This window comes from Grampus griseus (assembly GCF_964374135.1).
Source record: "Grampus griseus genome assembly, chromosome: 5".
In the NCBI taxonomy this organism is placed as follows: Eukaryota; Metazoa; Chordata; class Mammalia; order Artiodactyla; family Delphinidae; genus Grampus; species Grampus griseus.
Genome location: NC_138998.1, coordinates 118,477,728 through 118,494,568, shown reverse-complemented (window position 1 = coordinate 118,494,568; position 16,841 = coordinate 118,477,728). Strand labels below are relative to the sequence as shown.

The window sequence follows — 16,841 nt, the reverse complement described above, 5'->3', positions numbered from 1 at the left end:
CGTCCCTAGGTCTGAAGTGGGTGTCTTGTAGACAGCATATATACAGGTCGTGTTTTTGTATCCATTCAGCCAGTCTACGTCTTTTGGTTGGAGCATTTAATCCATTTACATGTAAGGTAGTTATCGATATGTATGTTCCTGTTACTATTTTCTTAATTGTTTTGGGTTTGTTATTGTAGGTCTTTTCCTTCTTTTGTGTTTCCTGCCTAGAGAAGTTCCTTTAGCATTTGTTGTAAAGCTGGTTTGGTGGTGCTGAATTCTCTTAGCTTTTGCTTGTCTGTAAAGGTTTTAATTTTTCCATCAAATCTGAATGAGATCCTTGCTGGGTAGAGTAATCTTGGTTGTAGATTTTTCTCTTTCATCACTTTAAATATGTCCTGCCACTCCCTTCTGGCTTGCAGAGTTTCTCCTGAAAGTTCAGCTGTAACCTTATGGGGATTCCCTTATATGTTATTTCTTGTCTTTCACTTGCTGCTTTTAATATTTTTTCTTTGTATTTACTTTCTGATAGTTTGATTAATATGTGTCTTGGCATGTTTCCCCCTGGATTTATCCTGTAAAGGACTCTCTGCACTTCCTGGACTTGATTGACTATATCCTTTCCCAAACTAGGGAAGTTTTCAACTATAATCTCTTCAAATATTTTCTCAGTCCCTTTCTTTTTTCTTCCTCTTCTGAGACCCCTATGATTTGAATGTTGGTGCATTTAATATTGTCCCAGAGGTCTCTAAGACTGTCCTCAATTATTTTCATTCTTTTTTCTTTATTCTGTTCTGCTGTAGTTATTTCCACGATTTTATCTTTCAGGTCATTTATCGGTTCTTCTGCCTCAGTTATTCTGCTATTGATTCCTTTTGGAGAATTTTAATTTTCATTTATTGTGTTTTTCATCACTGTTTGTTTGCTCTTTAATTCTTCTAGGTCTTTGTTAAACATTTCTTGTATTTTCTCTATTCTATTTCCACGATTTTGGATCACCTTTACTATCATTACTCTGAGTTGTTTTTCAGGTAGACTGCCTATTTCCTCTTCATTTGTTTGGTCTGGTGGGTTTTTACCTTGCCCCTTCATTTGCTGTGTGTTTTTCTGTCTTCTCATTTTGCTTAACTTACTGTGCTTGCGGTCTCCTTTTAGTAGCCTGCAGGTTCATAGTTCCTGTTGTTTTTGGTGTCTGCCCCAGTGGCTAAGGTTGATTCAATGGGTTGGGTAGGTTTCCTGGTGGAGGGGACTGGCACCTGTGTTCTGGTGGATGAGGCTGGATCTTGTCCTTCTGGTGGGCAGGACCATGTCTGGTGATGTGTTTTGTGGTGTCTGTGACCTTATTATGATTTTAGGCAGCCTCTCTGCTAATGCGTGCGATTGTGTTCCTGTATTGCTAGTTGTTTGGCATAGGGTGTCCAGCACTGTAGCTTGCTGGTCGTTGAGTGGAGCTGGGTCTTAGCATTGAGCAGGAGATCTCTGGGAGAGCTTTCACCATTTTATATTATGTGGAACCAGGAGGCCTCTGATGGACCAATGTCCTGAACTTGGCTCTCCCACCTCAGAGGCACTGGCCCGACACACGGCCAGAGCACCAAGACCCTGTCAGCCACATGGCTCAGAAGAAAAGGGAGAAAAAAACAAAAAATAAAATAAAATAAAGTTATTAAAATAAAAAAAGTTGTGAAAAATAAAAAAAATTAAAAGTAATAAAAATAAAGGAAAGAAAGAAAGAAGAGAGCAATCAAACCAAAAAACAAATCCACTAATGATAACAAGCATTAAAGATTATACTAAAAACACAACAATATATGGACAGACAGAACCCTAGGATAAATGGTACAAGCAAAGCTACACAGACAAAATCACCCAAAGAAGCATACACATACACACTCACAAAATGAGAAAAAAGAAATATATATATATATATATATGTAGAGAGCTACCAAATCAATAAACAAATCTACCAATGATAATAAACTCTAAATACTAACCTAAGATAAACATAAAACCAGAAATCAATTAAATGCAGAAAGCAAACCCTAAGTCTACAGTTGCTCCCAAAGTCCACTGCCTCAATTTTGGGATGATTCGTTGTCTATTTAGGTATTCCACAGATGCAGGGTACCTCACGTTGATTGTGGAGGTTTAATCCGCTGCTCCTGAGGCTGCTGGGAGAGATTTCCCTTTCTCTTCTTTGTTCGCACAACTCCTGGGGTTCAGGTTTGGATCTGGAACCCCTCTGCGTGTAGGTCGCCTGAGGGCGTCTGTTCTTCCCTTAGACTGGACGGGGTTAAAGGAGCAGCTGATTCGGGGGCTCTGGCTCACTCAGGCCGGGGGGAGGGAGGGGCACGGAGTGCAGGTTGAGCCTGCGGAGGCAGAGGCCGGTGTGACGTTGCACCCGCCTGAGGCGCGCCATGTGTTCTCCTGGGCAAGTTGTCCCTGGATCACGGGACACTGGCAGTGGTGGGCGGCAGAGGCTCCCGGGAGGGGAGGTGGGGATAGTGACCTGTGCTCGCACACAGGCTTCTTGGTAGCGGCAGCAGCAGCCTTAGCGTCTCCTGCCCGTCTCTGGGGTCTGCTCTGATAGCCGCAGCTCGTGCCCGTCTCTGGAGCTCCTTTAAGCGGCGCTCTCAATCCCCTCTCCTCGCGCACCAGGAAACAAAGAGGCAAGAAAAAGTCTCTTGTCTCTTCGGCAGGTCCAGACTTTTCCCGGACTCCCTCCCGGCTAGCTGTGGCGCACTAACCCCTTTTGGCTGTGTTCACGCAGCCAATCCCAGTCCTCTCTCTGAGGTCTGACCTCCGAAGCCCGAGCCTCAGTTCCCAGCCCCACCCGCCCCGGCGGGTGAGCAGACAAGCCTCTCGGGCTGGTGAGTGCCGGTCGGCACTGATCCTCTGTGCGGGAATCTCTCTGCTTTGCCGTCTGCACCCCTATTGCTGTGCTCTCCTCGGTGTCTCTGATGCTTCCACCCTGCCCACCCATCATCTCCGCCTGCAAAGGGGCTTCCTAGTGTGTGGAAACCTTTCCTCCTTCACAGCTCCCTCCCACTGGTGCAGGTCCTGTCCCGATCCTTTTGTCTCTGTTTTTTTCTTTTTTCTTTTGCCCTACCCAAGTACGTGGGGAGTTTCCTGCCTTTTGGGAGGTCTGAGGTCTTCTGCCAGCGTTCAGTAGGTGTTCTGAAGGAGCTGTTCCACTTGTAGATGTATTTCTGATGTGTTTGTGGGGAGGAAGGTGATCTCCATATCCTACTCCTCCGCCATCTTGAAGGTCTCCCCCCCATGTTGGTTTTGATATGAGGAACTTCTCTTTATTCATGGACCAAGACAGCTGAAGTGTGTTTATATACCAGAATGTGGAGATAGAGTACAATCTTGACATAATATAATATTTCCACCTTCAAATCAAAATATTTCAAACTAGAGTTATTTTCTAATCCCACCAGCTGTTTCTCTTATAATCACTAACATGACTAATGACCGTTGGTAATTCAACTGGCCACTCCAAAAGTGGACTTACCATCCTTAGCATCCCCTTAGCCACCGCTCTCTGATCAGGGGCACATCTGGTCACTAAAGCTCATCAATTCTACTTATAAAATAGCGGTTGGAATATGCCCCATCTCTTCTGCAAGTGCAAGAGTTGAGTTCCAACCCTCACCAACTTTCACCTTGACCATTGAAACAGTTTCTCAATTGGTCTGCTCTGAAGAGATTCTCCACTTGGTCCTGGAATTGTCTTTATGGAACATGGACTGGTCATATCACATATATATGTAAACACTTTCAATGCCATTGCTTATAGAAAAATACTTTAATATGTTAAAAGATTTTTAAAAAGTCCCCCAGAATTTGGCACTAAACTCCCTTCCTGCCATAGCTTCAATTAACATCCCAACATCTAGATAGAGTCCTCTGTTCTGCATATATTAATATGCTCTTGTCATATCACTATGTATACATTTCACATACCTCTCTTCCTTGTGTATTTCTAAGCATCCTTCAAAATTTAGTTTATGTGAAGATGCTTTCAATCCCTGCCTCAGAAGGAAAATAATCCATTGTGTAGCCCAGTCTTTGATGTTCTCATATCACTTTTTTCTACATCATTTAAAAAATTTATTAGTTAATGAAGCAGTCTCCAACTAAACTCCAAGCTCCATGAGAATAGCCTCTGCCTTACTCATCCTTTTATCTCTATCCCTTAAAAATCCATTACACAAAGTAGAAATAAATACTTGTAGAGTGAATGAATGATCATTAATGAAATCAAAAGATCCCAAGGGGTGTCACTTGCCAGTGTGGTTTTGAAATTCACTCTATAAAGTTCAATAAGCAACAGACAAAATATGAAACATCAGGAAGTGAAGTTCCCATGAGAAGCATTAGATTAGACAAAATTATAATTTTCCTAGTTATATCCCCAAATCTATTCTTATAGATGCTGAACACTTAGAATTCTATTAACAACTGTTAAAATGAGACTTAGAATTTCTAGAATAATGCCCTTTTTTCTCATTTATTTATTTATCAAGCATTTATGGAATACTATCAACACTATGCCTTTCATGGATTAGGGACTCAACAATTAAGGACTCTCTTGATGAGTATCTCATATATATCTCATAATATGCATATGTGTTTATTCAATACAATTTTTATCAATTATTATTCTCTTAAGTGGGAGTATTTTGTCATTTGGGAATGGCTCTGGTTTTTATCCTTTCCTATTTTAGATGTTAGGTGATCCTTGAATTTCCCAATGGTTTATATCCACGTTAATTACAGACAATTACAAAAGTCCAATTTAGTTGTATATATACTCAGCAACCCTGTCCATAATGTTCCTAATTAAGTATTACCTTAGCAGATTTATTGACAGAAGCACTTTTCTTTCTCCAATTAATTTCTTGGAGTATAAGGAGAAATTTCAGAATCAAATATATGTTCAAAACCCAGCAGATGGCAGTGTAATGCTGGTTTTAAGATTAAGAACAATAACAAAAAATGTTATTGAGCTTAAAGATTTTCCAAAAACTTTAAACTGTCATTGTTATTCTAATCATAGACAAAAAATATTCAAATTCTCACATTGCTTAGAAAATAAAAACATATATGTTTATCTAGTGGGCATACAAATATATTTTTAGAATTGCACCTAAAATTTCCAAGTCAATTTCTAGAAGTAAAATGTGTTTCTCAGTCCATCTCTATATCTAGAAATGTGGAAGAGGAGAAGGGGAAGGACAGGACAGGCTGAGAGGTACAAATTGATCAGATCATGGCCAGAGTATGGCATGGAGTCCTTCAGGGCCATGTTTGCACCTTTCCCCCTAAGAACCTCTGATTCAAGAAGTGAGGAGATATTGAACAGAAATAACCTTTGGGTTCCTCATGCTCAATGCACTGGGAATTTTAAGTGTTTTATTTTACTATAAAATAGCTTTCTTTGACAAATTTTACTCTGCAGGATACAAACCTTGACTTCAGCCACTATATTTTCAAATGATAAGTTTATAAGTAAATGAAGTGGCTACTAGATACTGCAGATGATGTGATACATATTCCAATAAATTGTCCCACATTACACATTACAATCCTAGGAGGTGTAAATATTGGTGACTAAATGTCCAAACTGTAGTACTGATTTGTGGAGGTTAAAAATCAACAAAATAAACATCATATTTGACATCTATGAAGAAATATGTATCATTTCTTCAAAATTTAAAACTCTAAGATTTTACAAATGATCAATTAATTAAATGAAATAAATATTTCTTTTGGAAATTGAAATACATGCTTATAAGTAAGCACATACTTACCTAAATGACAAAAAATACATGATAACTATCCAGACATTGTACATATCTCATTAGTTGGAAATTAAATCTACTATGTGGGAAACTTATAAATCCAATCTTTTTTTAAAAGGACATGTCTCAGTAGAGTGCCCACCTGATTCAAGGCTGTGTGCTGATGCTCTAAATTGTATAGCAATTGATTTATTTTGTGATGGAGAATTGAACTGTCCAGATGGCTCTGATGAAGACAATAAAATTTGTGGTAAGTGATGACCTTCCCTCCCTCTTCCCCCTTCTTTTCCATCCTCCCTCACTATGTACTCACACACATACACACACACCCCTCAAGTACCAAAAACTACTGGAGAATGATATATCCCAATAGCCATGTTTATAATTTAATACAAAACTCCAGAAAATAATTATATTAATATTTCCTAAACTTTATCACATGACATTAAGCATATTAATTAAACAGAATTCCATTCGACAAGTGTAGAAAGAATGCTGTAGTTAATGTCTGGGAGAGGAGATTGGCATTATTTTTCATCCCATATTAAGCTACTACAAACTATTATGAATTTGAACACTTTTTCACCGTCTTATCATAATATTGGTCATTTTATTTTTGCTATTTTAACAGTTTCTAACTCAGTAATCACCATCCCTTAATTTTTATTGTTGCCTTTATTCACCTTTTGGCAAAGAAACAAAAGATATCTTAAAAACTGTACTGAGTTGTAGTTCTGTGAACAAGGGAAATCAGCTACAAATAAGATCTTCATGTTTGATCAATAAAATATCTGTGTTTTTTTTTGTAAATTTTGGCATTTGTTTTGAGTGCTAATAATTTTTAAAATCACTATTATTATTATTATTTAACACTTAAGTAGTACTTACTAAATGCCAAACATGGCTCTAAGTGATATAAACATATTTCTTCTTTGGCTTATTTCTTCATTTTGTCACTGGGTAATATACACATGAAAGATTAACACATAAATGTACATACAGATTGGTAAGGAATGTGAGGAACTATCTGAACAATTCTAATCTATAATTTGTTCTTGAAAAATTAAACAGCAGGAATTGAACAAATTTTTGGTGTGGTTTACAATCAGTTTAAAAATTGACCATGAGTACTATTAGTTCCTGAAATGTGAAAAGGCTTTAATTACAATTTGCTACACTTTGTTCTTCTATTATTTGTTACACTTTGCTCTTCTTGCTTGATTTTAATTGAAGATGAATGCTCCATTACCAACCGAAGTTTAAAAAATTACCTATACCCTCAGTATATACTTGAAAAGACAGGCAGTTGTTCTGTTTCCCAGAACCAACTCAAAAACTGGCAACTTGACTGAAGAGTCTTCTACTAAGCAATCCTAATTCAAATGTTCTTGGATAAAATTCAAACTTCAGAGTTTAACTACATACTTTGAAGTGCACTCAGAGCATATTGGAAGAAAGTGTAGGCTACAGAATATTTTTTAATCTATTTTATATAACTAAGTTACTCAAAGAAAAAGAAAACAACATCCTATTTTGCTATGGTTTTCAGGCAGTTTTCAAAACCTTTTCACAGAGAATGTGATGCAAGTGTGCCATCATGAGGTAATAAAGGTGATGCTGATTTATATTTCAAAAATAATGTGTATCAAAGTGAGACACATACCTTTAAGCCTGTATAATGATGATCGATAACTTTAAATGGGGAAAAATATATAAGATGAATAATCAGAAAATGAACCACACCTATTATGTGCTCTTTACTGTCATGGAGTTTATAATTTTCATAAAAAAATAGTATCCATGCATATCAAAAAATAACCATAGAAATATCCTATATGTGGCAACTTGTCCTAAAACAAGTTATAAGGCCATGAATTATTTTTCTTAGTCATTCTAAACTCATGACGTGAACCTCACTATTAGAACTGAATTCTCTAAATTTGCCTGAAAAACATAATCAAACTGCATTATTATTTTTCAATATCATGGAGGTTTTATGTTAATTTAAACAGTATCAATTCACCATCCATGTCACTAACTTTCTTAAGCCTCTGAATCCTCGTTTGCCACTTTTACTTGATTCTCGTCTTTATTTGTGTTTTAAAGTTAGCATTATATCTATTTTTGAAAAACAATTTAAAGTTGTTGTGGGAAAAGTGGACAAATCAATTACTCTATCCATCTAGGATTTTTCAAGCATATATAAGTTGTTTTATTTATTATTTAATCATGAATGATTGTGAGTTCTTCACCTCAGCACCACCTCAAACTTCTATAGCATAATTTCTACATGAAAGCCCTGTCCATCAATCTATGTTCACTGAAAGATTATTTTAAGAGAATTCTCTATGTGAAACTGACCTTTGCTCTATCTCTTTTTTCTCCTCCAGCTGTGAGCTCTAATTCTAGTTTGTGTTATTAATAGAGTCATAATAATGTTAACTTGCTAAACAGCTTCTTTTACAGTCTTTAGTTATTTAGGTTTTCACAACTTATAGCTGACTATAGCAGAACCAAGATTTCTTTAAATTGTTTTTTTCTTCTGATGAAAATTGCATCAGCAGGAAAGTTCACTTTTTAGCTGACCTATGAGAAGAAGAGATGCTGACTCAAACAGCCTTTAGGACAATGTTCAGGCCTGTTTGGAAGTTGGCAAGTGTCTCCATAGATTGTTTGCATGCACAATGTATGTGCATGCCTTATACGTATGTGCACAATAGATGGGCAGAGATCATGTTTGATTTACGTTCCTAGAGAATTCAAAACCCTGAGAAAACACACAACTAATAAACATTGAGCCAGCAGAAGGAGCTGGGTCCTAAGAACACACCTATATGAATTCCATTCCATTACAGGAAATTTCAGATAGTGCAATAGAATGGCTGATATTATTTGGCAGGCTCATTGATCTCTCACTGAGAATTTTTTTTTGATGCTACACTTAAAAGAACTTCGTAGTCAAAAATTATAATCCTGAATACCCAGTAATCCTACTCAGCCATGGCTGGGTTATATCTGTTTTGCCAAAAGTCTGTCCTGCTTCATGACATGTAACATTAGGTTCTCCAGAAATATCCTGAAATTAAATGAAAGAATGTAAGAGAAAGTCCCTAGCACAAGCCTATATCTTGAAATGATAATATTTTGGCATTCTGAATTTTGCTATTATAAGTAGTTCAATATTATTGTAATTTTATTTTAAATGTGTTCAGAAATATTCTTCTTAATCTTTACTTAAGTGCAGGAATTCCCAGAGGCCCTTTAGAGCAGAACTAGACCTGTAGATTATCCATTTCCACTAAAACTCAGCAACTTCATAGAAAACTGAACAGGCAAACTGATCATATTCTTAAGGGCAAGCTAAATATTATGATAAACAATCTTAGCAATGTAAGACAATTATAGTTTATTTATCACTTACGTTATAGTCCAAGAAAGATGGCAAGAGGCTGTGTTCTGCAGACACTTAGCATGCCGGTTCCTCCACCATCCCTTCTGTGCCAAGTTCTCCCCTGGATCCTTTGCAACCTGCTGAGAGACAATGGAAAAATGTTATAGAAGATCTTTTTAGAAATCATATCTGGAGATAAACACAATCACTTTCACTATAGTTTATTAACCAGACTCTGTCACATGACCCATTTTAGGATATGCAGTCTAGTCATGTACCTAGAAAGGGACTGAATAAGGGTATGGCAAACATACAACAATCTCTGCCACCAGGTCATCACTCAGCTTTTTGGAAATTTATGAACCCCATTGTACAGCCCAAAGCTATTGATATCTTCCCCCCAAATATGTAGTGAGTGGACATGAAGAATTACTAAAGTGTCACCAGCTTTGCAAATAGGTTTTACAAATTCTAAAACCAGTCTTGTTTTTTTCCTTTTTTCACTCTATCTTTTTTTGCTCCCTCCTGTTTGTTGTGAAGTGCTGTTGCAAACGTGATCTATATTCTAATTTTAAAAACACTGGACATGATGAAATTCCTTTAATTTTCTGTTTCTTCTTTCATTTAAAATCTCTCTCTCTCTCTCTCTCTCTCTCACACACACACACACACACACACACACACATACACACACATCCTGCTTTTCAACGACTGAGTGATGTCACCCTGATAGCTCTATATATTGCTGTATTAGGCTAATATTAGGTATTGCCTGGCTTTGAATCAACCTTTGTAAGCTGGAAGAACTTATGTTAGTTAACTTACCCGTTCTGTACCTCAGCTTCCCCACCTAAAACTTCATAAATTTGTGGTGAAGGGGACATTAACACTTATATAATGACCTTAGAGCAATGCTGGCACATAATAAACATTCCACCAATGCTAACAGTTGTATTTTAGGGCTGGTAGGATTGATTGTTCTTTCTTACTGTGTTCCTAAGTGTCATAGTTTAAATATAAACTACTTATAATAGTGGTGGATTTTCTTGCACTGCCTGTACTCTTGGAGCCCACATGTTTCTTGACAAACTGTGACTAAAAAGCTCCATATATCACTTAAAATACAAGCAGACACTATTCTTACTTTTATGGTCATTGAAGCTAAGTGATTTTCTCATTTATTCGGCGTGGTTTGTGATGCACAGAGAGTTAAGAGTGAAAAAGGAGATTTTTTTTTTTTACAACTAGAAAATTATTTCGCTCTGCATTAAACAGACATATATTTTACTGTTTATCTTCAAATCATACAAATTAGCCTTAATTGTCTTTTCTGCTCCAGCAAGTATTACACGTAAGGTGATTCAGTTCTCTCAACAAGTCACAATTTTTTCTCTTTAATTTCCTGAAGTCTATGATATTGGGTTATTATCTTTTCTGTTCTTAATTTTTTTTCCCTTGGGAATTGGGCTATAATAATCCAATGCATAATCCAATGCAATTAATTCCTACGACATTATTCTTAAATGGACTTCGTCTTAAAATTTATTTACCTTTCTTTATGCCTCTACCTTATATGCCTTTTAAAAATGTACACCAAAAGTAGCAAAAAGCCAACCAAAATGTGGTATTTTTATCAAGATTTCTATGTGCTTTTCAATTTCTTTCTTCTGTTCATATAAAATGTTTGATGTCATATAATAGCTTGTGTTTTATAACTTGGCAGAATTACTGTGTAATGTTACAGTGGGTTTTTCCATTTATCAATTTAGGATTAGCTTATTCTGCACTCAGATTCCAAGGGCAGCAATTTAATTTTGATAAATTTCCTTGATTTCCCTGCCCTCTATCAACACTTCCAACATACGAGGAATAAACAAAATACCAAAAGAAAAAGGACATATTCCAGGAGTCATTATTTTAGAATTTTGGTGTCAACAGTAGTAAGAATATAGAAAATAACCTAAGAAAAGCTAAAGATTGTGAAAATCAAATCAGTTTTATTTTTAATGCATACTATACATAACAAGTATAAAATAAAAAGCTACAAATTATGACTCCTCTTTCATGCTTTCAAGATTTTAATCTAGTAGGAAATGACTCAGATATAAACTAAGACAACTAGTAATTCATGACATTAAGGAGATGTAAGAGAAGTACATGAAATAAATGTGCAACAAGAATTAAAAGAGGAAAATGAGTTGTCATGGGAGAGAAAAACACACTCAGGAATATTGAATGAAAATATTGAGCTACATTGTGAGTCCATACAAAAGGAGCAAAAGTGATGAAGGTTAAAAGTTGTGTGCAGTAGATTGAATGGAAGGATCTCTTCAGGCCCCTTTCACCATATGTATCATTTTCCTGGCCATTTTCTGATCATTTTCAAGAAAACGTATCACTAGTGTGCATAGAGGAAGTTCACCCTAGCTCCAATTTAATGGGGAAAATAAAGTAAAAAATAGTAGTTGCTTCTTTAAATTGGAAGTTTACAATTAAGGTGTATTTGTTTTCTTACAAATATAAAAGAATATACTAAAAATGCAACTTAACTATGGGTATTTAGAAATAGAATGATTTTCTAAAGGATCTATAATGGGTTGTGTAAGAGTATTTGAAAATAGCTAATAGATTTAAAACACAAAATCTGATCTATTTCCATTCGATCATTTTAGTTTTGTGAAATGGCCTCGTAGAGATTTAATCATGAGTAGTCTATGAAGGTTCGTTAGGCAATTTGAATCCCATTTCATTTGAGAAACCCTTCCAAGATTGTTTTGTCTAATATTAATTGCCATTTTTTCACAGCCACAGCTTGTGATGGAAGATTTTTGTTGACTGGATCTTCTGGGTCCTTCGAAGCTGCCCATTATCCAAAGTCTTCTAATCCAAGTGTTGTTTGTCGGTGGATTATACGGTAATATACCATCTTCTATTCCATGTTCTTAAGTCATAAAGTCTTTCTCTGATGCAGTTAGTCTTACCATATTTAGTAATGTATTTATGTTTTGGACAATTTTTTTCATTAACTACGAAGCAAAGCCTTCCCAACTGATATCCTGTCCAAGAAATTTCTCTCTCATTCTTAACCTTTTAAAAAGGAATTTTGCCCTATGAACAATAAATGGGGCCATCTCATTGGGCTTTGTAGAAAGTTTTTTTTTTTCCATATAGTTGGCACAAATCAAATGCTGCCAAAATTAACAACATGCCTGTATGTCTGTGTATTGCAAGAAACTGTATTTCACTTAGCTGCATCTTAGCTACAGAGTAGTTCCTTTCTCATTATGCTTGCATCCATGTGAAATCTCCGACGGTGTGATTTGGTCATGGCAGATCAAGAGCTGGGAAACCCATTATTCTCATCCTTTGTGTTGTATCTTGAATAACACTTAGTTCACTTACTATATATTTGACCTCCAAGTCTTAATTCAATTGACGAATCCAATCATTATGATGATCAAAATAATCAAACTGCTGATAGCTTGTCTACTTTAATATTTGCCTAAACGTTTTTCACAGAGGAGTAGTACCTAATGTTTCTCTCAGATATTTCAAGGTAAAGATCATTTGTACTAGAATAAATATAAGGAGCTCTGAAATAAACTCATTACAATTGTTTTAAAAGTACAAGATTTCTCACAGCCTTAAATAAGTTAAGATGCAAGTAAATTTCCCCCAAAATATAGAGTTGACCCTTGACAACAGAAGGCTTAGGGGTGCCAATAGCCCATGCAGTCAAAATCCCCATATAACATTACAGTTGGCCCTCTGTTCTATGGTTCCCCAGGGTTTGTGTAGTATACATTTATTGAAAAAATCCACATATGAGTGGATCCACATACTTCAAGCCAGTATTGTTCAAGAGTCAACTGTATATATATATTTTCTATTAAGCCACTGAACATTTTTCCCCACAGAGCATTCAGCATAAGTGCTCTGTGGAATTCATTTTGAGAAATGCATTCTAGTTCGTTCATTTTTCTTTACAGCTGGATGAGATTATGGTTTCCCAATCTGACCTACTATATATTTATTTTAATCATTGTGATAACTCACTAGAAAATGGGGAATCAATATAACAGCTGGTTAGAGAAGGCTAAAAGACAGAGCTTTGGGTTCTTGCCAAACAAATGATAAGAAATGGCCCGATAAAGACTCACAAGAGTTGTTTTCCTGAGTAGACATATTCCAGAGATGAGATGAGGTATGAAGGGAAGATTGTTCTAAGCACATTTACTTGGCATTATTCAGGAAACCAAGAACATCTTGTTCTGCTTAAATAATTTCTATTTTGGAGCTCAGCCTCATGTAAGTCATGTGATATAACTAAGAGCACTATTTCCTTTTTTTCATGCTCTAAAGAACATGTTACTTGTGTTCCAAAGATAAGATTTTGTATTTAAAATGGCAGTTCTAGGTAATTCTTGTCAAGTGAAAACTTAAAAATTTAGAGGACATCATTTCTAATATAATCACATCATATTTAAAAAGAAGCATTTATAAATGGCTATTAGCATTGTTCATAAAAAAAATGAAAAATATTCAATTCTTTACCTAAAATGCCAGCAGAAAAGCTTAGAAAAATCTTAAATTACTTCCTTTGAAAATTGAAAGAAAATGAATTCTAACTGATCTACATTCCTAACTACACAGTGATTTCTTCATGTGATCTTTGAAATTTTATTAATACTAAATAATGATAATTTAATTGTTCAATCCACTTCTTAGTAGAGTTAGGTCAAAACTACAGGGAGGTCTTATAAGCAGATCACAATAAACTTTTTCTATAATAGTACATAATATCATTTATGTAATAATCACACTATGTTAATTAAAGATTTGTATGGTTCTATTCTTTTTACTTCTTTTTCCATCACTTAATTTTTAAAACTATTTTAAGAAATCCACCATTAATCTAGGGATGATTTTTAAAACCTATAGCATCTAAAATAAATAAATACTGTACTTCATGATAAAATTATGATTTAAAATTATATAAATAATCTAAGTGTATTTTCTTCTCAAAACTGATTACTACATTAGAGATGTATTAGACCTGATGGTTTGTTTTTCCTAATGGTGATCAAAATGGGGTTAAGACAATAATGTTTCTTACAAGCTTGGAAGACCAAATAACTAGTGGAGAAATGGTTAAGATGCAATTAAGCTATATTTTGGGATTATATTAAGACCACATGTAGCAGAGTGTCAGTGATGGAGAATGTGAGCACTGGAGACTGTCGGCATGGGTTTCAAATCTGGCTTCTTCAGATTCAAGATATGTGATCTCAGAAAAATAACTAAATCTCTTAGACAAAATTTCTACATCTATAGAGTTCAATATCTCTAACTACAGGGGTCAAAGTCATTATGAAAAGTAATATTGAATGTAAAACACTTAGCACTCTATTATATGCTCAGTAAAAATGGGCTCTAAAAAGAGTAGCTATTGATACAAAAATGTAAAATATAAAAATTACATTTAGGAAATTATCCTTTCCTTCAAAAATTCAGAAGGTAACTGTGGTTAATATTATAAAAACATCAGATATGATATTCTACAATTAATCTCACCTTTATAAATGACTTTGTTTTATTGCAAATAAGTTGGCTTTTCTGAAACAGAAGAAAGTAGAAAACAGTATGCACTCATTTCTCTCCTCTACCTATCTACTTTGAAAAAGTAAACAGCTTCTGAACACAAGGTTTCCTAGGAAGCTCCTCTTGCATCCTTTAGTTTCTTGAAAACAACATCACTTGTTAAAAAAACAAACAACACAAACAAGCAAACAACAACCAAAAAAAAACCTCACTGTTTTCTTGCCTGGAGACACCAAAACTTTCATTAAAATAAGAGAAACCATCCCTGAAGGCAGCTTATTTCTTCTTCCTCTGTCTTCTTCAGTTTTGATGCTGGATTTCCTAAAGTTCGCACTAGCAGACTCACTTTCCACATGGCTGAAGAGACCTAACAGAGGTAGAATTTTTTTAAACAGCTGCCATCATCTGCTTCTCTCTCCTTCTCTCAGTCTGCTCTGGGAGTATCTCCTGCTCCCTCATGTTGATCTCCTTCCACCCCTGTCAACCTCCTGTGGTTACTAAATACATCTGAGGGTAGCCCATGAGCATGGCATCTTCTGCATCTGCCTATCTTCCTCCAGTGGCCCTCAAACCTGAGAGCACATCACAGTCGCTCCTGGAGTATTTAAAAATGTACATCCCCAAATCCATTCCAGAACCATGGAATCTGAAATCCAGGGTTGAGGTCCCTGTGTCAATATTTTTTAAAACCAACCCACCATTGTTCTAACATCACCTTCCTGACAGCAAACACTGGTCATATCCAAAAACCTGGGTTACTGCTTACATGTCTTTTAATCCTCCCCTGCTAGTCGCTGCCATTGCAATGTTGTCAACCACACTCCTTGAAGACTAAACCTTAGCCCTACCTCCAGCCCCTCATCAGGGATCTAATATGTTTGCCAAACCTCAGGTCTTGCCCCAAATGGACATTTCCCAACCATGAAACTTAGAGTTTCAAAATTAACTACATTTGTGATGAATGTCCCCAGTTTACCAACTGATCAAGGTACTACTGATAACTTACCGAAAATCCAAACTTGCCATGCCCCTGGGCAGGAGCCATGATTCAATCAGCAGCCTCCACAGCCAGCCTCTGAAGCCAAGTATCTTCTCAGTCTTCTTCTTGGCTTTGGAGACTAGATCTCTCCCTATTATCCACCCTTTCAATATTCAACCAGCTTCAACATTATCTATGCTCTGCTTTAATTGTTTGGCCTTCCTCCTTTTTGCAGAGTTCAGGAGAACCTTGTACCTCCAAACACTAAAGAATTACTCACATTTCTGATCCTACACTTCAGTGAGACAGTAGAGTTATAAATAGGCATTGCCCTGGACACCTTTTCCCCAAACTGAAAATTAAAATTTGAACATTTTTCCCCACAGAGCATTCAGCATAAGGTAGATAAGCCATTGGCAACTTGATTATTTTGATCATCATAATGATTGGATTGGTCAACCAAATTGAGAGCTTGGAGGTCAAATATATAGCAACTGATCCAAATTTTATTCAAGATTTAGCACAAATGGTGTATATACAGGGTGTTCTCAGCTTTTAATCTGCCATGACTAAATCACACCATAGGAGATTTTCATACAGATGTTGGCATAATGAGATAGGAATTATTCTGTAGCCAAGAAGCCTCAGCTTTTGTTCCCCCACAGATATGTTGATTTAACAGTGAAATGTGAACCAAAAGTCATTTATGGGAATTCCAGAATTCAGTTAAGAAGTTGAATACCCCAGGTGAACACAAAGCCAAGGACAGCTGCACTGAAATGGACAAGAAGATCAAGTTTATTTTACCCTCCATCAACTCCTTCCCCAACACAGCACAGCTCAGCACAAGTCTTGACTCACTACTTCTTCCTTGGAAGGAAAAAGAAGGATGAAACATGCATCCAGTGTCCCAGCTTTTCCAAGAGCTGCCTAAGAGACTAGTTTCTGTCTCACCTCATATGGATAAGTGATGGAACTGGTATTGTTTGGATGCCTGAGAGATACTGAGAACAAAGAGAAGTGGATACAGCTTGCTATGGCCAGCAAGGCTTGATACAATTGGGAGAAAGTGTGCAATTCA

At 36.1% G+C, this 16,841-nt stretch overlaps 1 protein-coding gene across 4 annotated transcripts in view; it reads left to right on the top strand.

Annotated features, from left to right (window-relative positions):
* The window catches only part of TMPRSS15 (transmembrane serine protease 15), a gene marked incomplete at both ends in the record, with an annotated part of 132,858 nt that overhangs the window by 22,311 nt on the left and 93,706 nt on the right, over positions 1 to 16,841 (top strand). For 3 of the 4 annotated variants that reach the window (XM_082655190.1, XM_082655189.1, XM_082655188.1), the window contains 2 exons: positions 5,908 to 6,039; positions 11,986 to 12,094. In XM_082655190.1, coding sequence (XP_082511316.1) covers positions 5,908 to 6,039; positions 11,986 to 12,094 — 241 coding nt within the window. Of the gene's footprint in view, positions 1 to 5,869; positions 6,040 to 11,985; positions 12,095 to 16,841 lie in introns of all 4 variants that reach the window. The other variant, XM_082655187.1, reaches the window with a different exon arrangement.